At 38.4% G+C, this 25,455-nt stretch overlaps 1 protein-coding gene across 1 annotated transcript; it reads left to right on the forward strand.

Moving 5' to 3' along the window:
- Positions 1-633: 633 nt before the first annotated feature.
- sgms1a (sphingomyelin synthase 1a) lies at positions 634-25,164 on the forward strand. The gene is made up of 6 exons (XM_079852732.1): positions 634-883; positions 15,599-16,459; positions 18,976-19,093; positions 19,496-19,649; positions 19,862-20,028; positions 22,688-25,164. Exons 2-6 carry the CDS (start codon positions 15,819-15,821, stop codon positions 22,865-22,867), a joined length of 1,260 nt encoding a protein of 419 aa, XP_079708858.1. The 5' UTR covers positions 634-883; positions 15,599-15,818; the 3' UTR covers positions 22,868-25,164.
- Positions 25,165-25,455: the final 291 nt, after the last annotated feature.

The raw sequence follows: 25,455 nt of genomic DNA on the forward strand, positions 1-25,455 counted from the left end.
AGAAATGTTGGCCAAATAGTAGCTTTCCCTGTTTTTCTGTACTGATAGTGCTGGTCCTAACAAATAGTCAAACATACAGTATTCAACATACGGGATTCCCTCATGAAACCCCTGGAAATATTAAACTTTTAAAAGTTGTATTTCAAATCGTGGAAAAGTCATGCATAAGTTATCCATAAATTCTTAAAAGTCAGGGGAAATGCTTCTTAAAAGTCAGGGAATATTCATACTGTCAGGTCACTTTTTGGTGACTTACTTTTGTGAAGATATTTTCTTATGGCTCTAAAAAGTGACACTTATTTTGGTCAACTATTTTCATTGAACGAATTCATTTAAATTAACCGCTTCATAAGCTATTCAACTTGAAAAGTGAAAACAGGTAGCCTATTGTATGACTATAAGGCGCCTGTAGAGCAACTAAACACATACAAAAAATAACTAAATGTAATTCTATTGAACCTATTTTTCCACGGACAAGAATGTGGCTAAAATATCGACTTCACTTGTGAATGTAAATCCAGTGTTACATTCTGGTTGGACCTCGGAGAGGGGGCGGGGCGTTGAGTACCACGTCACAGGCAGTGGAAGAAGACGGGATCCCCCCTCCCTCCTCCTGTTTCTTCTTCACGCAGCACAGACCGATTTTTAGCAATCCGCCCACTGACGCGCACGTCTCCAGCTTCGTATACGCGGCCAAAACCACCAGCAGCCCCATCACAACACAGCTACCCACTTCTGACGAGGATATATTACGCGAAAGCGGGATTGTCAGGAGAGGCGTGTTGTTTTGGCCTGGTTCGCGATCGCGTTGGATCGCCACGGCTCGGGATCGGACCAGCTACAAGTCTCCTTTGGAGAAAAAAAGAAAAGAAAAACCAACACGGTGAGTTCGACTCAACGGAGCTGCTGATCTCTACTTCTCCAGGCCCTTTCTAAGAACACGTTTCTTGTATTTTGACGTCAACTAGTCCTCTATATGTAAATAATAACCGCCCACTGTGGACTAGGGGGATTTATTTTCCACTAGGGTCGAATGATCCTTTACTGTGTAATCTCTCTTTAATCGCTTGCCTAGTCATCTGGACCAGCTCTACCGTTCCCGAAGGTAAAGAGGCGTTATGACACGACACACCGGCAGGCAATGCCAGCATTTGCCACGCAATATTAGTGGAAAGCACATTTGTTGGTGATTTCGTAGTGTAGTGTAATCAAGCATAACGCACCAGACGCATTATAGTTTATGAAAACCGCAAAAATAATCACAGTGACTCATTGACATGCTGCCGAGTCAGGTGCGAAGAGGCGTTTGTTAACATTGTGAAGAGGCTGAGTGGCCCACATGTTGCTCTCTGTGGTTGTTGTTTACGCCACTTAGCCCGATTTAACATGTCCTAATTAAAATCTTTGCCAACTATGCCACCGAACGATTAAGGTATCGTTCACCCAAAAATAAAATTCATTGTGAGAAGTATCCAGTGACTTTCAGTCTGTTATTTTCGCCTCGCTCAAGTCAAATTGAGTCCCTACAAGAGACTCCCCCTAGTATAATTTTTACTAATCTGATGTCAACCGTCGTAAAGACGTTTTATACAAAACATTAACAATTTTCGAGTTGTATGGTTAAGTGTGAGTCTGTAACGCGATAAATAATGACAGCTCTTACCTCCTCAAGCAAATGCGCTTTCTGTTCGTACATTGGCGCATTCAGACTGAAACGGATTTCCAGAAATGATTTTAATATTTCAAACTACACATAAATGTTGCTTGAAATGGATTTCGGATTTCATGTGAATTTTTTTTTTATTATTGTTAATAATATTATTGCCTTTCACACTTGCTAAATCAGATATGCATAAAAATCAGATTTGTTTACTGAACGTTGTTGGAAAATGGTTATGTAAAAAAGTTTATGGATGTATTTAAAACAATATTTCACAGTTTTTATGACCTCCTTTGGGTGGTTTCAAGCCAAGCATCAGGCCTATTGCTCCAACATCGTTCCAAACCTGTATGACTTTCCTTCCTGTTTTTTCGTGGAATAAAAGAGGGAGATCTTTTAGAAAACCTTTCACTTATTTTCCATCCTTTTCCATGAACTAAAATGAATAGTGACTGAGTCTGTTATTATGGCTATAACTTCTCTTTTTGTGCTCCATGGAAATTAAGTCATATGGGTTTTTTTTTAACAACACGAGGGTGAGTAAATTAAATATTAATTTTGGGTAAAGTCTTCTGGTGTGTTGTAATGGTGGAAGGCAAAATATTATTTGTACCTGAATTCCAGTGAGCTTTTTTTGCACTCTGAATCCATTCAGATACACATGAGTGATGCCTGATGGCTCTCACGTGTCTCTTGATATTTCTCACTGATTGATTAATATTTGTCCACTAGAGCTGTAAAACTACTGCTGCGTCCTCACAGTTGATACTTAATGTACTGAAAGCAGTGAGGACTTTGACCTTGTTCTTTCTGCTTTACAGTAAATGGAGAATATCTTGTAAGAGAGTATTGACCCGTCAAAATGCTGCAAAATCACATGACCTTAATAGGAGAGAAGAGTTAAAACAGTTGGTCTTAAGCCACGTAGAAAATTGCCTGATCTTTTTTAGGGCATGGGGGGAAAGCTGAATGAAATCTACAGATGTTTTCTGTGTTGTTGAGTTGGCCGTAGTTCTGCAGTTTGAGACTCAAGGTTACAGATTGTTTCAGTCTAAAGAGACTCAGGAATGACTTGAAACTGGGCCACATCATGGAAGCCATAGTGAGAAAAATGTGTTTCTAAATACTGGAAAGGAGAGCAGGAAAGAGGGAGATAGCAACATGCTCATATGGCCGTGTTTCACACATAGGCCTATATGTATAAAGGAAGATATAAATCACTGGTCTCTGGTGAGCAGAGGTGTAAAGTCCAGGGGTCAGAAAGTAAAAGTCCTGCCATACGTTTATTCCACCCATGAACTCAGCCAGCTGATTTCACTAATTAGTTTTATCTCCTGGCTAAAAAACTGCAAATCCAGGTGATTGGAACAAAATACTGAGGAGGACTTTTACTTTCTGAACCTGGACTTTACACCTATGCTGGTGAGATGTTATTCCACGTATCCATGTAATCTTAAACAAGTTAGATGTGATGTAAGATTAAAACCAGTTATGCATCTGGTTTTGCAATGTATGTATGACTAGGATGTGGAGTCTTTGTGACATGTCTCTTCAGTTTCTTTCATACTCCACCCTTTCTCTTTCAGTGTTTCCAATGATTTCTTTTTCTCTCTGTTTTTCTTTTTTTACTCAGACACATATTCTCTTGTTCCTGTGTTTTACTTTCATACAATGTGTCCTACTTAAAGTGAAGTGTCATACAGTCTAATTATAGGAAGAGGTCTATATTTTTATCATCAATATCCCAAGGAGGTTAATAACAACATTCACGAGCAGTGCCGTCCCTTAAAATCATTGGGCCCGGGGCAGTTTTTTTTATTTTTTTTTAATGTGTGGGCTCAATGAGGGGACACCTTATGAGACATTAGTAGATCCCCTTTGTCACAGATCACAAGTAAGAGTGTGTGTGTGTGTGTGTGTGTGTGTGTGTGTGTGTGTGAGATATATAGCCTATTCCCCGCTCAAGCACACACATAAAGCTTGTCATAAGTAATGATTATGAATGTGTCAGAAAAAATAGCAAGGTGAGATTTTAATTATTAAACTAGTGTTTTCTGATTCAGTGTCGGGTGCACAGATGATGTTGTTGATGCTGACTCGCCATCTCCGTAGTAGCCTATAGTGTATGCACCTATAGAGAGATGCATTTTTCATACGGATTATTATTAGAGAATATTTGTTGACGATTTGAGTTGGTTCATTTAAAAGTAGACATTTCAAGCTTTCCATAGATATATTTCTCATGTCTGTGAGGCAAGTAGCCTAGGCTATATGTTGAGTTTCGGTTCATTTTTGTGGCGCTCCAGTTCACAGTAGGGCTGTCAAAATTGCTCAAAAATGACGTTCGAATATTCCCTCTAAAAAACACACGAATATTCGAACTATTCGAACATCTGGTGGCGCATTTTGTCAATGACGCACATTACGTCAATAACAGGACACATTAATAAAAAGAGACATAACTACTTGTATAGGTAATTAATTTAAGTTTAAACATATTTGACAATGTATTACCAACACAAAACCAAGTAAATAAACTAATGGCCAAGACCGCAGACCTCTCTCTCTCTCTCTCTCTCTCTCTCTCTCTCTCTCTCTCTCTCTCTCTCTCGCCCTCGCGCTCACGCTCACGCTCTCTCTGCGCATAACGGTTTAAAATGAACAGCAACAATAAGCACATGTTGAGTGCTGATCAAGAGTTTTGTGCAAGCAATTTAAGCGACTCTTGTCCCAAATATAGCAGGCTTCATTCAGTGACTGAAACAAATTTATTAACATTAATTGAAGTTTTACAGTATAGAACCGACATTGAACGCTCCGAGCGAGCTGTGCTGTGGTAAACGTGGAACTTTTCTGTTTAACGTTAAATAAAATGAGGCACACAATTCCGAGAACTGTGACAACAAAGAACTTTTACCCTGAGGTTCATAAAAAAAAAAGTGATATTAAAAAAGAAAAAGGCTACTAACATTCTTGGTGCTTGTATTAAAAAAAGGGGAAAAAAAGAGAAACAAGTAATAAAAACTCAGTGAGTGTTTTAGCGCAATTTTCTCACGTCATGGGATCACAACACTAAGAGATAGTAAATGAAAGAGAAAATAAGTTGCTCGAGAATATAACTTTCTCTTGAAATTCAAATGAACTTTCTGAAATCAAATCAGCAATGGATAATAAAAAGGCACAATCACTTGACTAGTTGAACATCATTTTTTTTATTAGCTCATTATTTTTTACATCTTTTTTGTGCGTTCCCGAGATTAGACCTTCCTTAACATAATGCCGAAAACCCGAAGTCTCTAGGTGGTCTGGTTGAGGAGTAGATAGAAGTGCAAGATTGGTGCGCACAGACAGAACAGAAATCATGAGTTAACAATCGCAATTTTGTCCGGTGGAAAATTGCGCTAAAAACTGACTGCAATTTATTCCATTGTCTTTTTAGTGCACTGTCAACTTTCAGCAGTGACGCTGTGCTAGACAGTGCGACTCGTGTGACCTGTCCCTGACGCCTCAGCAGCGCGCGCGCCCACTCGCAAAGCAGACAGCAGCGCCTCTGCTTCCGCGGGCGTGTTTTTCCATATTCGAAATTCACATTGGAATATTAATTTTCACGTTCGAATTTCTGTTTTTTAAAACTATTCGAATATATATTCGAATTTAGAATATTCGTTGACTGCCCTAGTTCACAGAGACTGAGACGGCAGAAAGCACATATTCTTTTTGTATTATATATTTTACAAAAGCACAACGTTTTTTTGTGATTGTGAGTTTATACAAATAAAAGTACCTTTACAGTTTCAAATGATGTATTACCCTTGTCTGTATGACCATAAATGACGGAGTATTTTTAAGTTGTTTTCGCTGTTATCATGGAAAAAATGCAAGTTATTGTGCCGTGCCGGTGCCTCCATGTCACACTGTAAGTGTGCTATACTTTAGCAAACACTTCGATATGCGCCTCATAGCCCACATTTATCTAGGTTAACGTTAGAGCAAGCGCCCATGTTAAGTTGCTGATACTTGCATGTTTCAAATGATAAGCCATATTTGAGGTCAATGGATGATAGGAGAATGTTTGGATTTCCTGCCTGACATACTACCACAAGGACCTACTGTTAACGTCATCATGGACTGCGTGCCTGTTACAAACTGTATTGTGCAACGTAGCTTCTACAGGTATGAAAAACAGGTGTGCTTTCAGAATTCTGTCCTTTTTAGGGTCGCATCGGTTAACATCATGTCCTGTTTTTGGTTCTTTTAGATGTCTTTGGTCCATGTTGCATTCATATTTCTGTCTAACCACATCAGAGTTTGTTTTGAAGTGCACTGAGACCCACCTTTTCAGCAGTCTTGGTCCGCTTGTTTGGTGTGCACCAGGGTTCAGATGGCAGCGTTCACACTTAATCAAATGAACAGCACCAAGAGTTCATTTCAATCGAACCAAACCTGCCAAGTGTGAGAACACCCATTTACTCTTCGAAAGCTATGCAAACCAACTGCGGTTTGCAATACCTCGCAATCATGTTTGTATGAATGTTAGACACGCTTCTATACATGCATTTAGATGGCAGGTGGTGTTTTGATGTGGTTTTAAGTGCAAGACTCTGGAGTATTCCAGTTGTTTTTTCAACCAGTTAATGCACTGATTACACACTTCACTTCATCACATGCATAAAAATACACGATTACTGCACTCAATGCATATTAAGGAGGTTAAATATCAGAATTGAATCTTATTAACAAAATATGAAGGCACAGAGTGAGTATAATGATGTAATAACAACTTTAAAGCATGTTTTGGGAGACCCACATGCCCTCAATACCACTCTGTTTGTAGCACAATGTTCTTGTAATTTGTAAGATTATACTATAAGACATTTCACTCTTTACACACTAATGGCTACTTGGTTTCAGTGTGCCAGTGTTTATGGATGTGTGTTTGTGTGTTCAGTGGTTCATTATGATGCGAGCAAAGAGTAAATAGTGTAAGCCAAAATTTGTATTTACAATAAACTGTTCAGGGTTTACTGTACATTACTGTTCCTGGTTGTATTTTTATGCAAATGAATTGTGTGGTATTTATTACAAACAAAATTAAAAGAAAGAAAACATGAGGGGAAAAAAGCGGGATTGAAGAAGAATATAAGGAAGAGAAATTTATAATGTGTGGCAGGGAAATTTAAATTTGAGGTAGTGCGTTGTGGTTGAGTTACTAAAATGGGAATGTGTGACCTTCGGGGAGGATTTGTGCTTTCTGGGGCATAAACGTCCAAGTTATGTGGAGGTCAGATAGTTCCTGCTTTGGGGATGGTTATGAGAACATGCATACTAATAAGATTAATTGATTGAAACTTTTAAAAATGCAAATGCAAAGCAGGTAGAGCTAAGGTTATTGGAGTTTGTACCTAGAGCCGCAGGTGTTTAGAGGAGCTGGATGGATGAGGACATGGTCAAGGTCACATGAAAGGAGGAGTACATGTTTTGCATAACAGCAGTTACATTGTATTTCATTACAAGAAAATAAGGGACTGTATTTTGAAGATAAGAGTAGCAGATGCTCCTTCTCATTATCCACACACACACACAGGCGGGGTGTGGGAATAAAAAGACCTTCAACAGTCTTGTGGACAATATCAATGGACAACTTAAGGAGATTTATAAAACTTTTTCTTTGAGGAAATACCAAAGATTATGTGTATGCATAGTCCACCACGCATGGTAATCTATATTGCTGGGTCAGGACAGGAGTAATCCTGTTCGTATAAAGAATTAGTTTAATTAATCAGTTATGGGGAAAATTAATGCGTTCATTTTTAATATTAGCCTACACGTAAAGCCAGAGCAGAACTGTTATCTGTCTCCGAGCAACACGAGCAGCAAGTGTTTAGTTTCTGAATGATTCTGCATTTTAAGCCAATCAATCGGGTGAACCAATGATTCAATGGCCCATTCGTAATGAAAGCCATTTATTCCTGAATTAATCAGCCTTTTGAAAGTTATTGAATGAATAACTCTATTGCTGCATCCCAATTCGCCTACTACTATGGCTTAAATGTACTGTTTTTGTGAAGAAAAAGTACATACTTTAGAGTGTGAAGCAGAAGAGTATACAGCTTTGGGACATGGCCTACTACTTCTTCATAATTGCCTCTTTTTTAAACGGACATCAGCTCTGTTGCTTAGTTACATGCATCCTGTCACCGTATAAACTGCCAGTAATATAGAAATTCTTAGTATGAGGGGCCGTACAAGCCAAAATCCATTCTTCTATTGTCACACTCATACATTCTCCTTTCACATAGATACATTTCTACTGTCATACTCATACATTCTCCTTTCACATACATACATTTCTACTGTCACACTCATACATTCTCCTTTCACATACATACATTTCTACTGTCACACTCATACATTCTCCTTTCACATACATACATTTCTACTGTCACACACATACATTCTCCTTTCACATAGAAATGTATGTATGTGAAAGGAGAATGTGTGTATATTTATATTTATATAATTGCAAACCCCATTCTTCAATGGAAAACAAAAGATACAATGAAAGTCAATGAAGTTCCCCTTGTACTTTCACTGGTATGGACAAAAGACAGTTCTTCAGAAACATTCTTCAGAATATCTTCTTTTATATTCCACATAAGAAAGAAAGTCAGGTTTGGAATGACATGAGGATGAGTGATGATGTCAAATGATGACAAAATAATCATTTCTGGGTAAACGGTTCCTTAAACTGCCCTCACAAATAAATAGCTTTCTCTCTTCATATAAATTGAGTAGAAAACAAAAGTCCCTCTGGCATCAGCTGTTTAAGTTGCATTCCTGTAGCCTGTATTTGGTAGAGCATAGCAATGCTAAGGCCATGGGTCTGATACCAAGGGAACACAGCCCTGTAGATTTTAGTTCCAACCCTGCTCAAACATGCTGCCTTTCACGTGCTATCGGAAATTTCTTTCTTCCTACTTCCCGCATTCAACTGCTTTGTTGTCAGAACGACCAGGAATCATGGAGGACACCAGGTTTATTCTTGCCTAATGATTGGGAATATCTTATTAAAGCCAAAATGATATTTAGCTTCCCATTCTTTAACAACTATAGGCCTAAACATTTAGCATGCTATCTAGATAGTCAGCTTACTGGTGATTCTAGAAGTTTCTGTCAGATACATACAATATGCTTTAAATGATTCATAGAAGTAAATATGCATTACTTTAATGACAAGACAGACACTATGACACTGTTGGAGAAAACTAATAAGAATAGCAGTCACAGCAGCAATCATTCTCCCCTCCGCCAAGTTTAAAGTTTATGGCTCGTCCAATTAAGGAACTTGGATATCAAAATTAATCCCCGAGCTTCCCAGTGGTAAATACGACTTGAGAAGGCGTTCATGTCCAGTTTTGAACCAGGAAACTCGTATTTATGATAATTCCGACAGCATGCAAAGGCAGCATTAGTTTTCAAATAAGCCTAAAGGACTTGATTAGCTGGATCAGGTGTGTTTAAATTAGCATTGAATCTAAACTCTGCAGGTCTCTCGCCCTACAGGAACTTAAAGGGTCATTTCACCCATTTGAACATTGATTTTTATTTAAAGTGGGTCATATATGTAGTCGAAATGTAAAATAATTTTTGAATTTGGTGCCTTCGTGACCGAGAAAAGACAAAAAATAACTTCAGAACGCATTTGTATGAAAGACAACAACTCCCACAATGCACCACATTGCACAGCTCCGCAAGCCACTCCCACTAATCCAGAAAGCGCATATCTGCCTATAAGAGAAATCACTCTTCCGTCTACAAGGCTAGCTACTACCAGAGCTTGAAATTCATTTCACATTCACACAAAATGTCTAGTTAGTTGGCGAACTCATATAGTGCATTACTCCTCGTTTGTATTTCTTTCGAAAAGGTGAATTATTGCATGGTACCTGGATGTTCAGTCAGAACATATGCGGTGCGAAACTAGGATAGTTCTCAACACAAACGTCCGTGTCCTCGTCTGATTCAGAGATTTCGTCCAGGAGAAATTGTCATCGTTGAAATTCTTTGCCGCAGACGGACTCTATCTCTGTGTTCGTAGCGGTTCGTAGCTGCATTGTGAGATCACCGGCGCCACCAGTCCGCCCTAACTCGAGCCAGTCCGGGCTCCTCGTCCGCGGCAGGCAGGTCTTCTGCCTCGGCTGCTCTTCGCTATAATGCGGCTTGTAAAGGTAGCCACAAACACCTGATTCAAGCATCAGACTTCCGAAATCCTCTTCTTCTATATCATATTGAGCACTCTCCTCCGCTATTGTCATAACTTTACATCTGTCTCCACAGCGCCTGTTAGCTTAGCTTCAAACAAGATGGAGGATATTGCTTTCAGTTTCAGAGAGTAAAGTCCCACCAAAGTCCTTTTAGGCAAGTCGTGCCACTCGGCCGCCATCTTGGCAACGCCTCCGGGCAGCTATTTCGGACTAACAAGACCAGGCTCCTATCTAAATGAATGGGCAGAGAGTCAGAACTGCACTTTCACTGGACACCGGGACATGAAAACTGCATGTATAGAAACAGCAGTAAAATATGATAAAAATCGCTGAAAAAGTTTGATGACTTTGCCCCAAAATAAGGTTTAAAACGCCTTTTCCCCCACAGTTTATACTTTTACTACGCATGCGCAAGGATTCACGTTCACGACACCAACTTCATTCACGTCTCTATCCAGAATGCCGGTGTTGTGCCAAGCACTTAAACAATTATATGTATTTAAATGTCTGAAACCTAAAATAAACATTATGTGGTTAAAAACACTGAACAGTTGTGATATAGCCTATGACAAGCGCTGAGCGCGTCCGGCTTTGGCTCAGCGCCAGTCACAGCGCGAAAGCACAGGTTGAATATGGCAGTTATGTCACGTCACTGTACATTCGCTCCTTAGTGGTCAGCTGCTGACTGTTAAAAGCAGATGATTGGCTTTCCAGCGGGAGGGGCGGGACATGTGCATACAACCGCCATCTTTGCCGTTACGGGTTTTCCTTATATATTTGTATTGAGGATTGAGGAAGTGGCATGTCTCATATAAATTGTCTCTGGTCCCACCCACTGATCTGTAATAGGTCTGTAGCGTGAGCGCGCCCCACCCTGGGAAAGATGAGAAACTAGTGTCTGTAGTCTTAACAGAAATCCCCTCTAACACTTCCTCCTACAATGACGCAAAATGACGATTTTTGCGTCATTGTAGGAGGAAGTGTAAGAGGTAAATAACAGATTTCTCCCGTCTCAGGGGAAAATGAGAGAGTGTTGCACGACCATTCAATAGTATGACTGGGTTTCTAACAATGCAAAGCTTAATGCAAATGGGTGAAGTGTCCCTTTAAGGCCCCTGCCCTAATGCATAAATGGAAATAACAAAATGGCATCTGTGGCAGATTCAGGTTTACAGTGCTATGGTAAGGTTCATGTCTGTGAGGAGGATGTGGGCTGTAGATGTAGGGCAGAGCACCAAAATGGTGTTTATGTAGTATTTGAAGCACTGATGAATTAATTTGCACAATATGGAGTCACGGAGATGGACACTGAAAACGTCTCCTAATGGAAAAATCCAAACACACACACACTGACACACACACACACACACACACACACACACACACACACACACACACACACACACACACACACACACACACACACACACACACACACACACACACACACTTGCAGAGCACAGTCAGAGATTCTAGTAGATGGTTTGCTTTTCTTCTCTAAAGAAACATTTGTTTTACCACAGCCAAGAACTAGAGCTTGTGGGAAAGTAGAGAAACTGCAGCTCTCAAGGACCGTATCTCTCAGTGATTATGGTTGCACAACTGGTGGTTCATACACCTGCGTCTTCCATAAATTACTCCTTAACAACATGACCTTTGATTTCCTGTCTTAAGATGTTGAATATTCACATTTTGGGCTTGACTGAGCCCTCTGGCAAAAGTATTTTTATGTCATCTGTTAAATTAGAATTTTGTGTTTTCAGATAACAAGTAAAATGTAAAACAGTTCCTAAAGGACTGAAATGCGTAAGACTTCTTGGGATAATTTTGCTGATAACTGCATGTACATATCTACAATTTTGAATGGTCATATGAACTCCACTAACCTTACGCAACTAACCCAACTAACCCAACACACTCTTTCTTAAATGTGACTTAAATTATAAAAGTCTGAACTAAACCAAAAGTATGATGCCACAAAAGTATAACTACATATTGTATTTCTATCATTCAGAAATGACAGATAGAATTGTATGGGTTGCCAAACAAATGACTTTTACTTTCATGTGCGTTTAACTTTGTAAAATTTAAATATAAACCAAATTGTCCAGTTGTAAGCAAATCTTTATATCCAGCTTGTGCACTTACTGTGAATAAAGGCAAATAAGCTATTTATTACTGCTGTTACTTTAAAGAGAACTGCAGCTTTTACCAAGAGAGAGTGCTTATCTGTCCTGTTTGTGTGTGTGTCTGTGTGTGTGTCTGTGTGTGTGTCTGTCTGTGTCTGTGTCTGTGTGTGTTCTCCTGCATGACTAACTGTTAGTAAAGACATCGCTGTGTGCTGTTTGGCCCAACATTGAACTTTATGTTGGCTATGTTTAGTCCAATAGGCATTCTTTTGTGATAGCAGGTGTGTTTTTTCATAAATTTCATGCATGACTGTTTCCACCTCACTATCAGCATAATAAAGAACGAACAATATTGTAATGACATAGATTTCAATGGCCAGATGACTCTTCTGTTCATTTTTCTATAGCTTTTTTCTTTTGCTTGATTGCATATATGAAAGGAGTTGCGTCCTTGTATGTGTGTGTTCTGTAAATATTTGCCACCTTTTGTGAATAGGAACTGGGCCAGGTGTGTTAAGAGGCCATGTTTGTTTTAAGATGATGTAAAATGAGAGGTTATCAAAACTGTGCAGCTATACACAAATGAAAAGCCTTGCAAATCAGTCATGCAAAAGCTCATTTGATCTGTTCTGCTGCTGATATAAATGCTGGTTTTGTTGAATGGTTTTGTAAAATGCACATGAAATTTTGAAATGAAATTTTTCCGTCACCTAAGATTATTTTAAAAAGAAAGAAAATGTTGAAATCCTTTAGTTTTAAAGGATAATGAGGAGGATATAATAGCTCAAACTTAAGCATTGTGTGTGTCTTTACAATTCATTTTTCAAAATTTTTTAAATGCTTCGATATGATATAAAAATGTCATGAAATACATTTTATGTTTTGGAATTGAATGTTACTCAATTTCACAGAATTTTGTGGATTGTTAGAATAGTGTGTGAAATGAAATGTCATGAGATTCCTTGAAATTCTACAAAACTATGACATTAAATTTCATGATATTGTATTTTCTATGATACGCGATTGCATGAAATCCAATTGAATTTCCTTGCCTTAGTAATTATCAGTGAACAAGGCAATGATCAGATCCTTAATCCAGTTTCATTTTTAAGATTTAAAGAAGACAAAAGGGTTTTGAAGAATCACCAGTGTATAGGATGTTTTATTTTTATTTATTTTTATGGTCACATCATTAAATTATGAAGATCCACTGTAATACGACTAACATGTGACACCCTCGGAAAAATTTTGTAAATGCTAAATCATATTTTAAATTACAATGTAAAGCGTTTTCTGACAAGAGGATGAACAATGGGAAATGTCTGATAAAAAAGAGGAAGACCGTAGGTCTAGAAAGGTGAAAAGTGAAAGCCATGCGTTTGCGAATGTTTTCTTGAATATTGTGGTGTTTTGTTCAGTGTTGCTTATCAGTCATGCAGGTTTTTTATTCACTGTCAGCTGTATATGTCTGTGTTTATCCACGTGGGTGTTCTCGCCCAAGCTGGCCAACATCCGCTTGTTTTGTAATTTTCTGTATCAGATGCTGTCGCTTTTCCATTCATAGCTATTTTGGGGCGTCACCACTTTGGAATTTTTTTGGGGAAAAGGCTATGCATTTGGTTTGTGTACAAAGCATCAGCAGCAGTGTTAAATGATGATTTATAGAAAATATTATTAAGTAGGCTAGGTTTTATTTTAGTCAAGGTGAGATTTGTTTATTCAAGTCAGTTTGTTCACGTTTAATTTGAATAAAACATCATACACCCTGTTTACTGCTGATAAATTACTGGAAAAACTGGTAAACACTAATTAGCATAATCAACAGCTGAACTCTCGTTAATAATTAATTGTATTGAATATAAATATATTGTTTTTGGACTATTGTTAACATTAGTTAACATGAACAAACAATGAACAATACTTCTGCAGCATGTATTAATCTTAGTTGTTAATCTCAACTGTCAAAACTGTTGTATTTGTTAACATTAGTTAATGCACTGTAAACTAACATGAACATTTTTATTAGCTAACATTAACAAAGGTTAATAAATGCTGTAAGAATATATTGCTCATTAACAGCCCAAGTTAAAATGTAACTTTTAAAATGCAAAAAGATATTTCGAGGAAGGAAGTGTTCCAGCACTGTTAATGCCCATCACAAATACTCCTTGTATGTCTAATGAATGCGATGTGTTGTAACACATAAAATCATGAAACAAGATGAGCTGATGAATCTGACCGAACCGGTTTAGCGACATCATAAGGTTGAGAGAAAAATGAAACTAAAACATCATTTTAGAATAAAACAAGAATAGATGCTGTGGAAAATGAACAACTAAATCAGCTTTTGCCCATAGGTCAGTTCACTAAGAGCAACACAGATTCCTATCGCTGCTAAAAGGATAAAAGCTAATGGTTGGCTAGTCATCTGACAAATGTCCTGTGGTTATTTGGCATAATTTCCAAGTTGCTATTTACTTGTTGTTGTTTCTTAATGCTGACTGGTTGTTATTTGTGTGTGTGTGAGTGTTTTTCCCCTAAGCTGATTTAATAACCAAAGGTCTTCCAGACATAATGTTGAGTCAGAGACTTTTAATCTCTCTCTCTCTCTCTCTCTCTCTCTCTCTCTCTCTCTCTCTCTCTCTCTCTCTCTCTCTCTCTCTCTCTCTCTCTCTCTCTCTCTCTCTCTCTCTCTCTCTCTCTCTCTCTGTATTGTTTATGCTCAATTACGCACACATACAAGTTATAGCTTGGCAAGTAGAAGTCATTATCCGCATTCCAGAACATTAAGGGGGTATGTGACGTTTTCTTGTGTAACAAGTAATATAATATCTATCTGTATGCTCTGTCAGCATACATGCATACAGACAGTACATACATAGTTAAAAGCTGAAAATTTAGTTTGTACAGCTCTAAAATTACCTACTGATATATGAGAAAAAATATTTGTTATTAATCATGTTTCTATTTTCCGCAGCTTCGAACCAAACCAAACATCTCAGAGATGAATTACAACATTGCATGCATTTAAAAAAACAAAGTCTATGACAAATGGAAAAAATAGACTCTGCTTAAGTTATTTTATGAGTCAAGGAATGACACATCCCATGAATCATTATGAACTATTGGTAATAAGTGGATGCATTAAATTGACCAAAAGTTACTGTAAAGACATGTTACTAAATATTTCATCAAAGAATCTTCACAATTATTTTCACAATAATATCAAGCCGCTCAACTGTTTTCAACATTGATAATAATAGGAAATGTTTCTTGAGCTCCAGATCACAATATATGAATGATTTTTAAAGGATCATTTGACCGAAGACTGGAGTAATGGCGATACAATGAAGCTTTTTCCCCCCTTTTTTTTGCCATGCTATGCCACAGTTACTGTTGTTGGTCAAAACTGGTGAACAGAATGCATGCTCTTGATACACACAAATGTCTACATAATTGGCAGCAAATATTATTGTTTTCTATAATTGCTTTTTCGGTATAAATCACAGTCTGTTAGCTAACTTGAATGTGCTTTTCTTTTTCAGGGCCATACATTGGTGCACACTGACACTAAGGGATTCAGCACCCTTGAGACTACGAAATTTGAGTTACTGAGTTTATCACCGCAGAGCTGGACCTCCCAGCTACTCTCTTCCAATGTCCCAGAGACGCCATGACTGCTGTCGGGGCACCAAACTGCTGAGTGTGGGCTCAACTCCCCTCCCCAGCCCCTGAAACGGCCCTCCTACTCTCTCTCACCCAGACATGAAGGAGGTGAGGCTGTGGACAGCCAGTGACGTCTCCGATTGGCTGACAGATGAGGGCATGCAGGAGTACACGGATGCGTTGCGGAACAAGGACGGCCCTGCCCTCTTGCAACTCTCTGAGGAAGACTTTAACGCCTCGCCTTTGTCCCTGGTCACCGGGGACGGTGGTCGACAACTTTTGGAGCGCATAGAGACGTTGCGCTTCACCAGCCACATGAAGGCACACAAGAACAACAACCATGAAAACAGTCACCACGCCAACGGACACGTCAGCGGCGGCCTTGCCAACGGCAGTGTTAGCAACGGCAAGATCCTCAACGGCTTTTCAAAGAACAGCTTGCACTCTGATGCAGTTCGTATCTTGGTTCCGCCTCTGCCTGAGCAGGAGCGAACGGCGTATCCCACGGAGTGGTCCAAAACAGGTGTAGCCTTCCTGTACGCTCTGTGTTGCTTCCTCACAACAACAGTTGTGATCTCAGTGGTGCACGAACGTGTCCCACCCAAGGAAGAGTCCCCGCCCCTGCCAGATAAATTCTTTGATCTGTTTGATCGTGTGGAGTGGGCGTTTTCCATCTGTGAGATCAATGGCATGCTGCTTGTGGGAGTGTGGTTTGCACAGTGGCTTCTGCTTAAACACAGGTTGGTTCCTCACTCATTATACCAGTGGTTTTCAACCTCTTTGATTCCAAGGATCTGCATTGTCCACATTAAAATGTTGTTGGTGGGTTTTTTTTTTTTTTTTTTTCAAAACATATTTTAATCTATGGACAGTTCTAGTATATGTTAAAAAAAGTTACTAAAATAATTATAAAAATTGCAGTTAAAATAATTACACGGTTCAATTTTTTTAGATCCCACTCTTTTTAACCCATGAACCTACATGACTTTTCCTGTCATTTTTATGGCTATCTTTGCAAGGACATTCATTGATATAATGAAACCCCTAGCCCCTTAACCTAGCCTTAACCATCACAACTAAATGCCAAATCCATGATGTTTATTCAGCCAGCGCACATACCTGTATTTACATCCTGTTTTCGGTCAAAGTCCATAGTAATCGATTGTCGAGTTCACGCGCATTGGTTTAGTACCTATGATGATGCGCGTGAACTCGACAATCGATTACTATGGACTTTGACCGAAAACAGGATGTAAATACAGGTATGTGCGCTGGCTGAAATAACATCATTTTTATTCATATCTTTCACATCTACTGCAGTCAGATTGACCCGCGTTCACTCCGAAGGAATCACTCACATGACCTGTGCACTTGTAATGACACATCAAGGATGTTAAGAGGCTAAAAGCAGGTTTAAAACTTGCCCCATTGAAGTCAACAGGGTGCAAATTTTAAAAAGAGGATAACACTGTGTAGGCAACACCGATTTTTGTCGTTGTTCTCTATACTGACAGCACTCCAAATGTACAACAAAATGAGCTCAATGTTAAAATTGACCGGAGTTCTCCTTTAACCTAATTCTAACCCTATCCCTATAACCAATCTTAACCCTCAAACAGCCATTTAAAAGTGTCAGAAAGTGAGGACTGGCCAAAACGTCCTCACTTTACTTTGTCCTCACTCTGATGGTTGAAATCTCAAACTGGCCCTCACAAACATAAAGGCCCCGATATACTCACAGCGAAGTTCTTTTTCGTTCTTCGCTTAGGGGTAAAAAGAAGTTAGAAATACATAGCAGTGGTATACTGTTAGCGAACATCCCAACGCCACCCACACTAGTGGAAAATTGGAATATCGCATAAAACATGTGTTATTGTTATGTCATGTTATCTTGCTTTCGGAGGCAGATCATGCCTGCTGTTTGGGAACGCAGTCGTGTAAGACGGTTCCTGGAGGTAATTATACCAAACCACTTTGACAACAGACTTTGCTCGGGCATTTCAGAACGACCAATTTCAGGTGCTGTGTAACGAGATCCATCCGCTGGTTAGTCCGGTTATGCTGTCCCATCGTGCAAAGTCGCATTTTTTGATGTGCATCGAGGAGTTTATTCGGTAAATGTGTTTCCATCGTAGTTTATGCACGTTTGCTTAACGGATAAAAATGTATCCGACTCAGTTGAGCGCTTAAGGTTTTTTTTATGCACATTTTAAGAAATGATGCGCATCTTGCCGTTTCCATCCAGCAATATCCCAAAATGCGCATAAAAATAGGTGGATGGAAACATAGTCATTGCTGAGAGCATTGTTTAGATGAATATGTAAACATGTTATGCATGCTTTCCTTTCAATAACAAAATAAATAGAAAAAATGTAAGAAAACCAAGTATTTTTAGCATAAGAAATTCATCTGATCATAGCAACAGGATTTGCACAAGCTCTTTAATTCAACACTCTAGTAACATCCCTTCAAGTTTATTGCTTAAAAGCAAGCAGCTTTACAGTATTAAACATGAAAAACGGTCGCAGTGTCTCATTTCAACAGAAGTACAACATTTTATACTATAAAGCAGTTCTCATGTGTCCAACACAGTCCAGTGTGTTCATGTTTTTACACACGGACATCTGACCTTGCCGGACTGAACAGAAGAAATAAAGTGTATCACTTCATTTAAGTGTTTTCACTTGTGTATTGGGGCCTTAACTTTACAAGCGCACACACACGCACACACGAGAGAGAATTAAAATAAGAAAGATATCTTTATTTAGTTTTATTATGTTATTTATGTTAGCCTTTTGTGTTATTTTAAATAGCCTAATTAAATAATTTTAACTCTTCTGGTGATATCATACAATGGCAGGTAAAAAAAAAAAAAGGTAAAAAGCATGTAAATTTGGAGTTGAAACTGAGAAATCAATGTTATGCTGTTTATGTTAGCCTTTTGTGTTATTTAAAAAAAAAAAGTAAGTTATCTTGAGGCCTCATTTGGAAGTTTGCTGAGGCTAACTACTACCTAGTGGGCCCCTGTTAAGAACCACTGCTTTATCCCTCAAAGCTGATCCCATCTTGTTCAATTTAGTTCATGGCGTCATCTCCTAAACTGCTGAGTCACAATAATTTAACTCCTGTTGTGACTACTAAATAATCAAGAATGTTTTCTTTAGCATTGACATCCTTAAACCATGTGACCTACCCTATGATCCTTCTCTGGCTGTTATTTTCTCTGACTCTGTACCTGATTTCTCTCTGTTTGCAGGGCCATAATCGGTCGCCGGTTCTTTTTTATCGTGGGAACCCTGTATCTGTACAGATGCGTGACCATGTACGTTACAACATTACCTGTGCCAGGCATGCACTTCAAGTGTTCCCCCAAGGTAACTGCTGAAGAATGACAGTACTCTTAGCTCGACACTGTAACTAAAATATGATGGTTAATGTTGGTGATGGTAGCCATGATGGTAGAATAGGCATACTGTTGATCTAAAGTTGGATGATGGATGTGAAATCGAAAATCTTTCACAGTCTTTCGAGATTTACAGTGAATCATGACCTGTAACAAAGCTTGTATAACTTGATATAACATAACCATTTTTATGTTTCTAGCAAAGTAACTTTTGGTCACTGTCTGGTTTATGGGTTCATACTTGTGAACTAGTCCTTAAAATCAAAGTTTGTGAGAGAGAACAAAGATATAGTCAAGAAAATAGTTGTTTGTCTATCCATACATGTTTGTGTGCTTGTATATGCTTATGTGTTTGTTTGTGTGTGTGTTCTAGCTCTTTGGGGACTGGGAGGCCCAGTCACGGCGGGTAATGAAAATGATGGCAGGTGGTGGCCTGTCAATCACTGGCTCTCACTCTTTGTGTGGAGATTACCTGTACAGTGGGCACACAGTGATGCTGACTCTAACATACCTCTTTATTAAAGAGTGTGAGTACACATATTAATAAACAATCATGGAAAAACTCCGATTTTTAGCCTCTGTCTGAACGTTGTTTTTGTTGATAACGCCATCTAGTGGACATGAAGAGCAATAACACCATCTAGCATACATAAAACCATTGAAACATCTGTGAGTTTGTTACTTCTGCCTACACTGTGAAACCAATACAAAGAATTAAAAAAATGTTTATGGGTGACAGATTCTCCACGGAGGTTCTGGTGGTACCACTGGATCTGCTGGTGCCTGAGTGCTGTCGGTATCTTCTGCATCCTGTTGGCTCATGACCACTACACCATCGACGTGGTGGTGGCCTACTTCATGACCACACGCCTCTTCTGGTGGTACCATACAATGGCCAATCAGCAGGTAAATTTGGAATTGAAACTGAGAAATCTCTACTGATTTAAGCATCTTGTGCTCACTTAATTTTTCAAATAATATTTTTTGAAAAATCATGTTCTCAAATATGATAGAGCTGGTATCTTGAGGTATATTTATTTCAGTCATAGCTTTGCTTTTATTTATGTATTATGCACTCCATATATATTATTCTATATAACATATATATTAATAAAAAAAATTTTTTATATAGTTCATACTTGGTGTAACAGTTACACTTGCCTTCTTTGATCTGATTGGCCATCTTCATTATTTTGACATTGACGAGCACTGTTACACTGCTGATCAGCTCAGATGAGAAAGTTGGATATCTTGGCATTGTACAATATTTTTGCTGCACTAAAGTGCAGTTATTATTGGGCAATTATTTCACAACTTTTATTATACACCCTGGAAAAAACTACAGAGGACCTGAATATAACAATAACAATAAACATTAGTATTAAAATAAGGTGCTGAGTTATGAATAAAAATACAACCCCAAATCAAGTTGGGACATTTTGTAAAATGCAATGAAATCAAGAATCTGATTTGTTAATTCTCTTTCAACTTTATTTACCTGACAAAAGTGCAAAGAAAAGATTTCCAGTGTGTTCACTGAACAACGTAATTGTATTTTATAAATATAAACAAGTTTTGATGGCTGCTATACACTCCAAGAAAAGTTGGGACAGAGGCTAAATAAAAGTGAAAAGCTTATAGAATATAGTTAAACTCTTTTGAAAAAGTCCACAATAAGAATTGGTAATAGGTGAGGGTATCGTGTTTGAGTGTAAAAGGAGTATCTCAGTCTTTGCTAGCACTTTGTGCCAAATATCATGAGAGAATTGTCGAACAATTCAAAAATCTCATTTCTCGATGCAAGATTGCAAAAACCTTTCACCTTCTACCATACATAATATTATGAAAAGATTCAGGGAATCCTAGAGAAATCTCAGTCTGTGTAGGGCAAGCCAGGAGACCTCTGTTGAATGTGTGTAACCTTTGAGCCCTCAGATGGCATTGCATGAGAAAACATCAAGTTACTGTGTTAAATATAGCCTCATGGGCTCAGGAGTACTTTGGAAAACCGCTGTCACTTAACGGTCTGACGCTGCATCAAGAAATGCATCTCAAATCTCTGTAACGCAAGGAGAGAGCTATACGCCTTTTCAGGGTTCTTTGAGTTCTCTGGGCCTGATCTCATCTCAGATGGACTAGAATACAGTGGAAGTGTGTGTTGCGGTCACATGAGTCCAGGTTTCAGCTTGTTTTTTGGAAGTCCCAAAAACGAAAGGGACCATCCAGACTTTCATCGGTGACGGGCACAAAAGCAAGCATCTGTCATGGTATGGGGGTGCATCAGTGCAAACGGTATGGGTGACTTGCCTGTGTGTGAAGGTACCACTGACGTGGAGATGTATATTGGAATTGTACAGAGACATTTAATAGCATCAAGATTACATCTTTCCTGGAAACCAAGTCAGTGCCAGGCCTCAATCAGCACGTGCTACAACAGAGTGCTTTCTAGACACTCTGTCTACACCGAAGAAGAGATGTGCTTGACTGGCCTGCCTGCCTGCCTCCAGATCTGTCTCTTATTGAAAATATATGGCCCATCATGAAAAGGAGAATCACACAACGACTGCACAGTTGTCTTGTATCAGGCGAGATTGGGCAAAAAATCCACTTGCAACAATTAGTATCCTTAATTCCCAAACTATTAAAAAGTGTAATAAAAAAGAAAAGGTTATGTGACAGTTGTAAACATGCCTCTGTCCCAAATTTTTTGGAGTTTTGCAGCCATCAAAATCAGAAATTGTTATGATCCTGACCTGGGCTTGCTTGTTCATTTTTTAATAACAACAAACAAAAGTTCTATTTTTGGCAAATGTAAAGGCTCTTCCACAACAAAAAGTGAAATTAAAAAGCCTCAGGCTGAAGGAAATGCAAATTCACGGCTGTACAGTAGAGGGCGCAGCTCAAACAAATCTTTCAGTTGTGCTGCCATTCTCTTACTTCAGCAATAAATAAAAAAAACAAACAAATGTGATGTAAGTATTTGTGTTTACATATTTAATTATTGCAGGTTTGTGTATTTATTCTGAGTTTGCATTTCACTGTTTTTATTCTTTTTGAGGAATACTGAATCTGTTTGTGTGCAAGTGAGATGAGTAAATGCATACTCAAATTTAGTCGTGTTTACACAACACCTCTGCACCTTTAAGAATGATTTCTCTCAACATGTGGGTAAGAGATGCAGAAGGAAACTTGCATTACTTGTTTGAAAAAGTAACTCAGATGTTTTGTTATAAATTAAAAAGTAATAGATTACTTAACTAGTTACTTGGGGGGAAAAGTAATCAGATTACTTAACTTGCATTACTTGTAATGTAACCCCCAACACTGCATATAATAGACATTTATCAGGACATTATGAAAAAAATTCTGTGATATATGTACAGAGATGGTCTTTGATTATATTGATCGAGGCAATATTTGGATTCTGTGGATGTGTAGCTGAAAAATGAATGTTGCCGTAATTGATGGGTATCTTTCTTCCTCCATCTGCATCTGGTTCATTTCTGAAGAACTGGAAAACAGTGGTATTTCAAAATCTAACATAATCTCTCTCGCTCTCCTATAGGCTCTAAAGGAAAATTCCACTGGCAATCTGTTCTCTCGTGTGTGGTGGTTCGGCCCATTCCAGTACTTTGAGAGTAACGTCCGTGGCATTGTGCCTCGAAATTACCAGCTACCATTCTTGTTGCGAACGATGACGAGCACCCGGGTTAAGTACAGTAAGCTGGACTCCCGTGAGTCGTGACCCCGTGACCCGTGACTCCTGATTGGCTGGAGCTCTGTGAGACTCTAAAAGAGAAATTGCTCTTCCCATCAAGCCCTGCAAAACTGGTTGAGCACTGTGACGCATATACACCGATCATTTTGTAGTATTCGAAGCATTTCAATGCCCCTAGCAGGTATGTATATGTAGAGCAGAGCGTCTAACAACTGGATTCTATTTGCTGCTCTTTATGGTTACAAATTGCCAGGCCTTGGTGTCATAGAAAACTGAGCCTTCCTGCTGTCTCCTCGATGGACTTGGCCTCGCAGAATATGTAATTTAAGGTTCATTTACCTGCCAAAACTGTATTGAATAAACTGGAACACTTATAGAAACAGATTTTCTTTTTAAAAAGCATCTTTTTGTAATAATTTTAATAAATCTGGAGCAAGAATTTTTTCTAAATATTTTGCAGGGTTATTTTACAAAAAGTGTCATCCAAATAGAATATCTTTTTTAGATTTGTACCTTCCTGATAGCTGGAACCCGTACAGCTTCAGTGTTTTATAGTGCCTTTCTTCCACACACACACACACACACATATATATACATATATATCAACATACATACACATGTAATATACTCATACACATGCATCCATACATCCACAATGTACATTTACATAATGTGTTAACCCACAATGTTGTCTGTCCGAATGTTTTGCTTGACCTGGGGTAGTATGATTTTATAGAAGCTATGAATGTGGGAGTTCAGTTCTGCCTTTCACAGTACAACAATCCTTCAAATCAACTTAGAAGCACACTTCCTAATGTTTGAATTGGATAATTGTGTTGAATTATTAATTACTGAAGATTTTCTTTTTCTTGTCTGTATCATCCATTGTTCTAGCAAACAGATTCAATAGAGGAGAAACTAGTTTGAAATGAAATGTTGCGATCAGGTCGCTCGTTTGACAAAACACTGCTCAAGTTTTGTCACGACTTAAGGGCTGTTCACACAGGATGTGTTTTAACAGTTTACCTGTTTTTAACTTGCCAAACGCAGCAGTTGTGGAAAGAGATGTAGTGCGTGTTTACATAGCAAGACAATTAAAAGTGGTGCAGATGTATGCAAGAACGTGTGTGAATGGCCCCAGTGTGTGTTTTGTTAACTGAATTAAATTGTTAACCATAAGCTCAGTCTCTGATTTAAAAAAAAAAAAAATAAAATAAATTCAGAGAATCACTGCTAAAAATATTAAGGAAAGTCAGATTGTCTTCCTTTACAGAAAAGATTCACTCATACCTACTGAATGTTTACAATATTACACATGAAAATAATGATGTGTGTGTAGATGGGGTAATATGTACATTTAAATAACATATTGTTGTATACTGTACAACATAACACGCCCATCTGTCACCTATCCTAATTGTGTGGTTTAAACCATTAAAAGTGGTTTGTTTGGTAACAGAAGGAGTGAGTTTGCTTAAAATGTGCTTCCTCTATTTAGCCAAAGGGAGGATCATCAAGTCTCTCACTAAAAAGCCAGAAGGGTTGTACATGTTTTGGAGCAAGAACCAAATAGAAACTGAAGGTACACCCAATTATTTGTGACAGGTAGACTGAATGATAGGTGAGACGGGCCTGTAAAAGGCCCTTAATCAAGTCTTTGATTGTACAATAAGTGGCAGCCCTCAGTTTAGAACTGGAAGGAAATTCAGAAGCACTTTAACATAATGCCCAGCCACACAGTTCTTCTAAACCCTGCACTTCAGTGACCTGCACGCTAATAACCCTGCAGGATAAAACACTGTTTTATTATTCCCCTAAGTAACAGCCTGATTGATGATGGTTTTATATTCTGTATTTCATATGAAACTGACAGTGGGATAAGACCTGTGAATGTGCGATATATGTGGCCAAAGTGCATGTACCATGTTGAAATGGATTGCTTCAGTATGCCGTTTAATTGGTTTTTGTTTTGTTTTTTGACCATAGAAAAGTCATTCAAACCAGTGTTGACTTATAAAAGATTTTAAGTTCTTAATAATGAAGTATTTATTTAATCCAGAATCGGTGAAATTCAGATTGTTCAACCATTCATTTGCTTTGTGTTACACTGCCAACTGAATGGCTTGAGAAATGAACCGTGTGATATGATGACTCTAAATGCATGTGGTTTTTTGTTGTGGTTTTGTTTCTTTTTCATTGTCAATCATAAATCCAGCATTGTCAAATTACTTTGTTGTCTAATGTAAACCAGGTTATTTGTGCTAAACAATCTCTTAATATGAGACCAGGAGTGGAGCAGATATTGAATAAAACATTTAATATTCTGTATCGTCTTTTCATTCATTTTCCATCACTTTCCCACAAGCATCAGCTCTTATTTTAAATGCTAGCGTGCAAAAACATTTAGGCCCGGTTTCAAAGACAGGGCTTAGATTAAGCCTAGATTCAATTAGGACATTTAAGTAGCTTTAATAAACGTGCCCTGGAAAAAAACATTACTGGTGGTGATAAAAGACTGCTTTCAGTTAAAACATGCATTCTAGTCTGGGACTAGACTTAAGCCTTGTCTGTGAAACCGAGGGTTAATGATGCTCTATTTTGTCACCTTGTTATCT

Source organism: Squalius cephalus, assembly GCF_949319135.1.
Source record: "Squalius cephalus genome assembly, chromosome: 20".
Classification (NCBI taxonomy): Eukaryota; Metazoa; Chordata; class Actinopteri; order Cypriniformes; family Leuciscidae; genus Squalius; species Squalius cephalus.

What these genes read in the sequence shown, in the direction of transcription:
- sgms1a (XM_079852732.1), top strand. Translation starts at nt 15,819, where the DNA reads ATGAAGGAGGTGAGGCTGTGGACAGCCAGTGACGTCTCCGATTGGCTG. An exon ending in ACTTCAAGTGTTCCCCCAAG is followed by an intron (nt 19,094 to 19,495) that starts GTAACTGCTGAA and finishes TGTGTGTTCTAG; the next exon opens with CTCTTTGGGGACTGGGAGGC. An exon ending in ATACCTCTTTATTAAAGAGT is followed by an intron (nt 19,650 to 19,861) that starts GTGAGTACACAT and finishes TATGGGTGACAG; the next exon opens with ATTCTCCACGGAGGTTCTGG.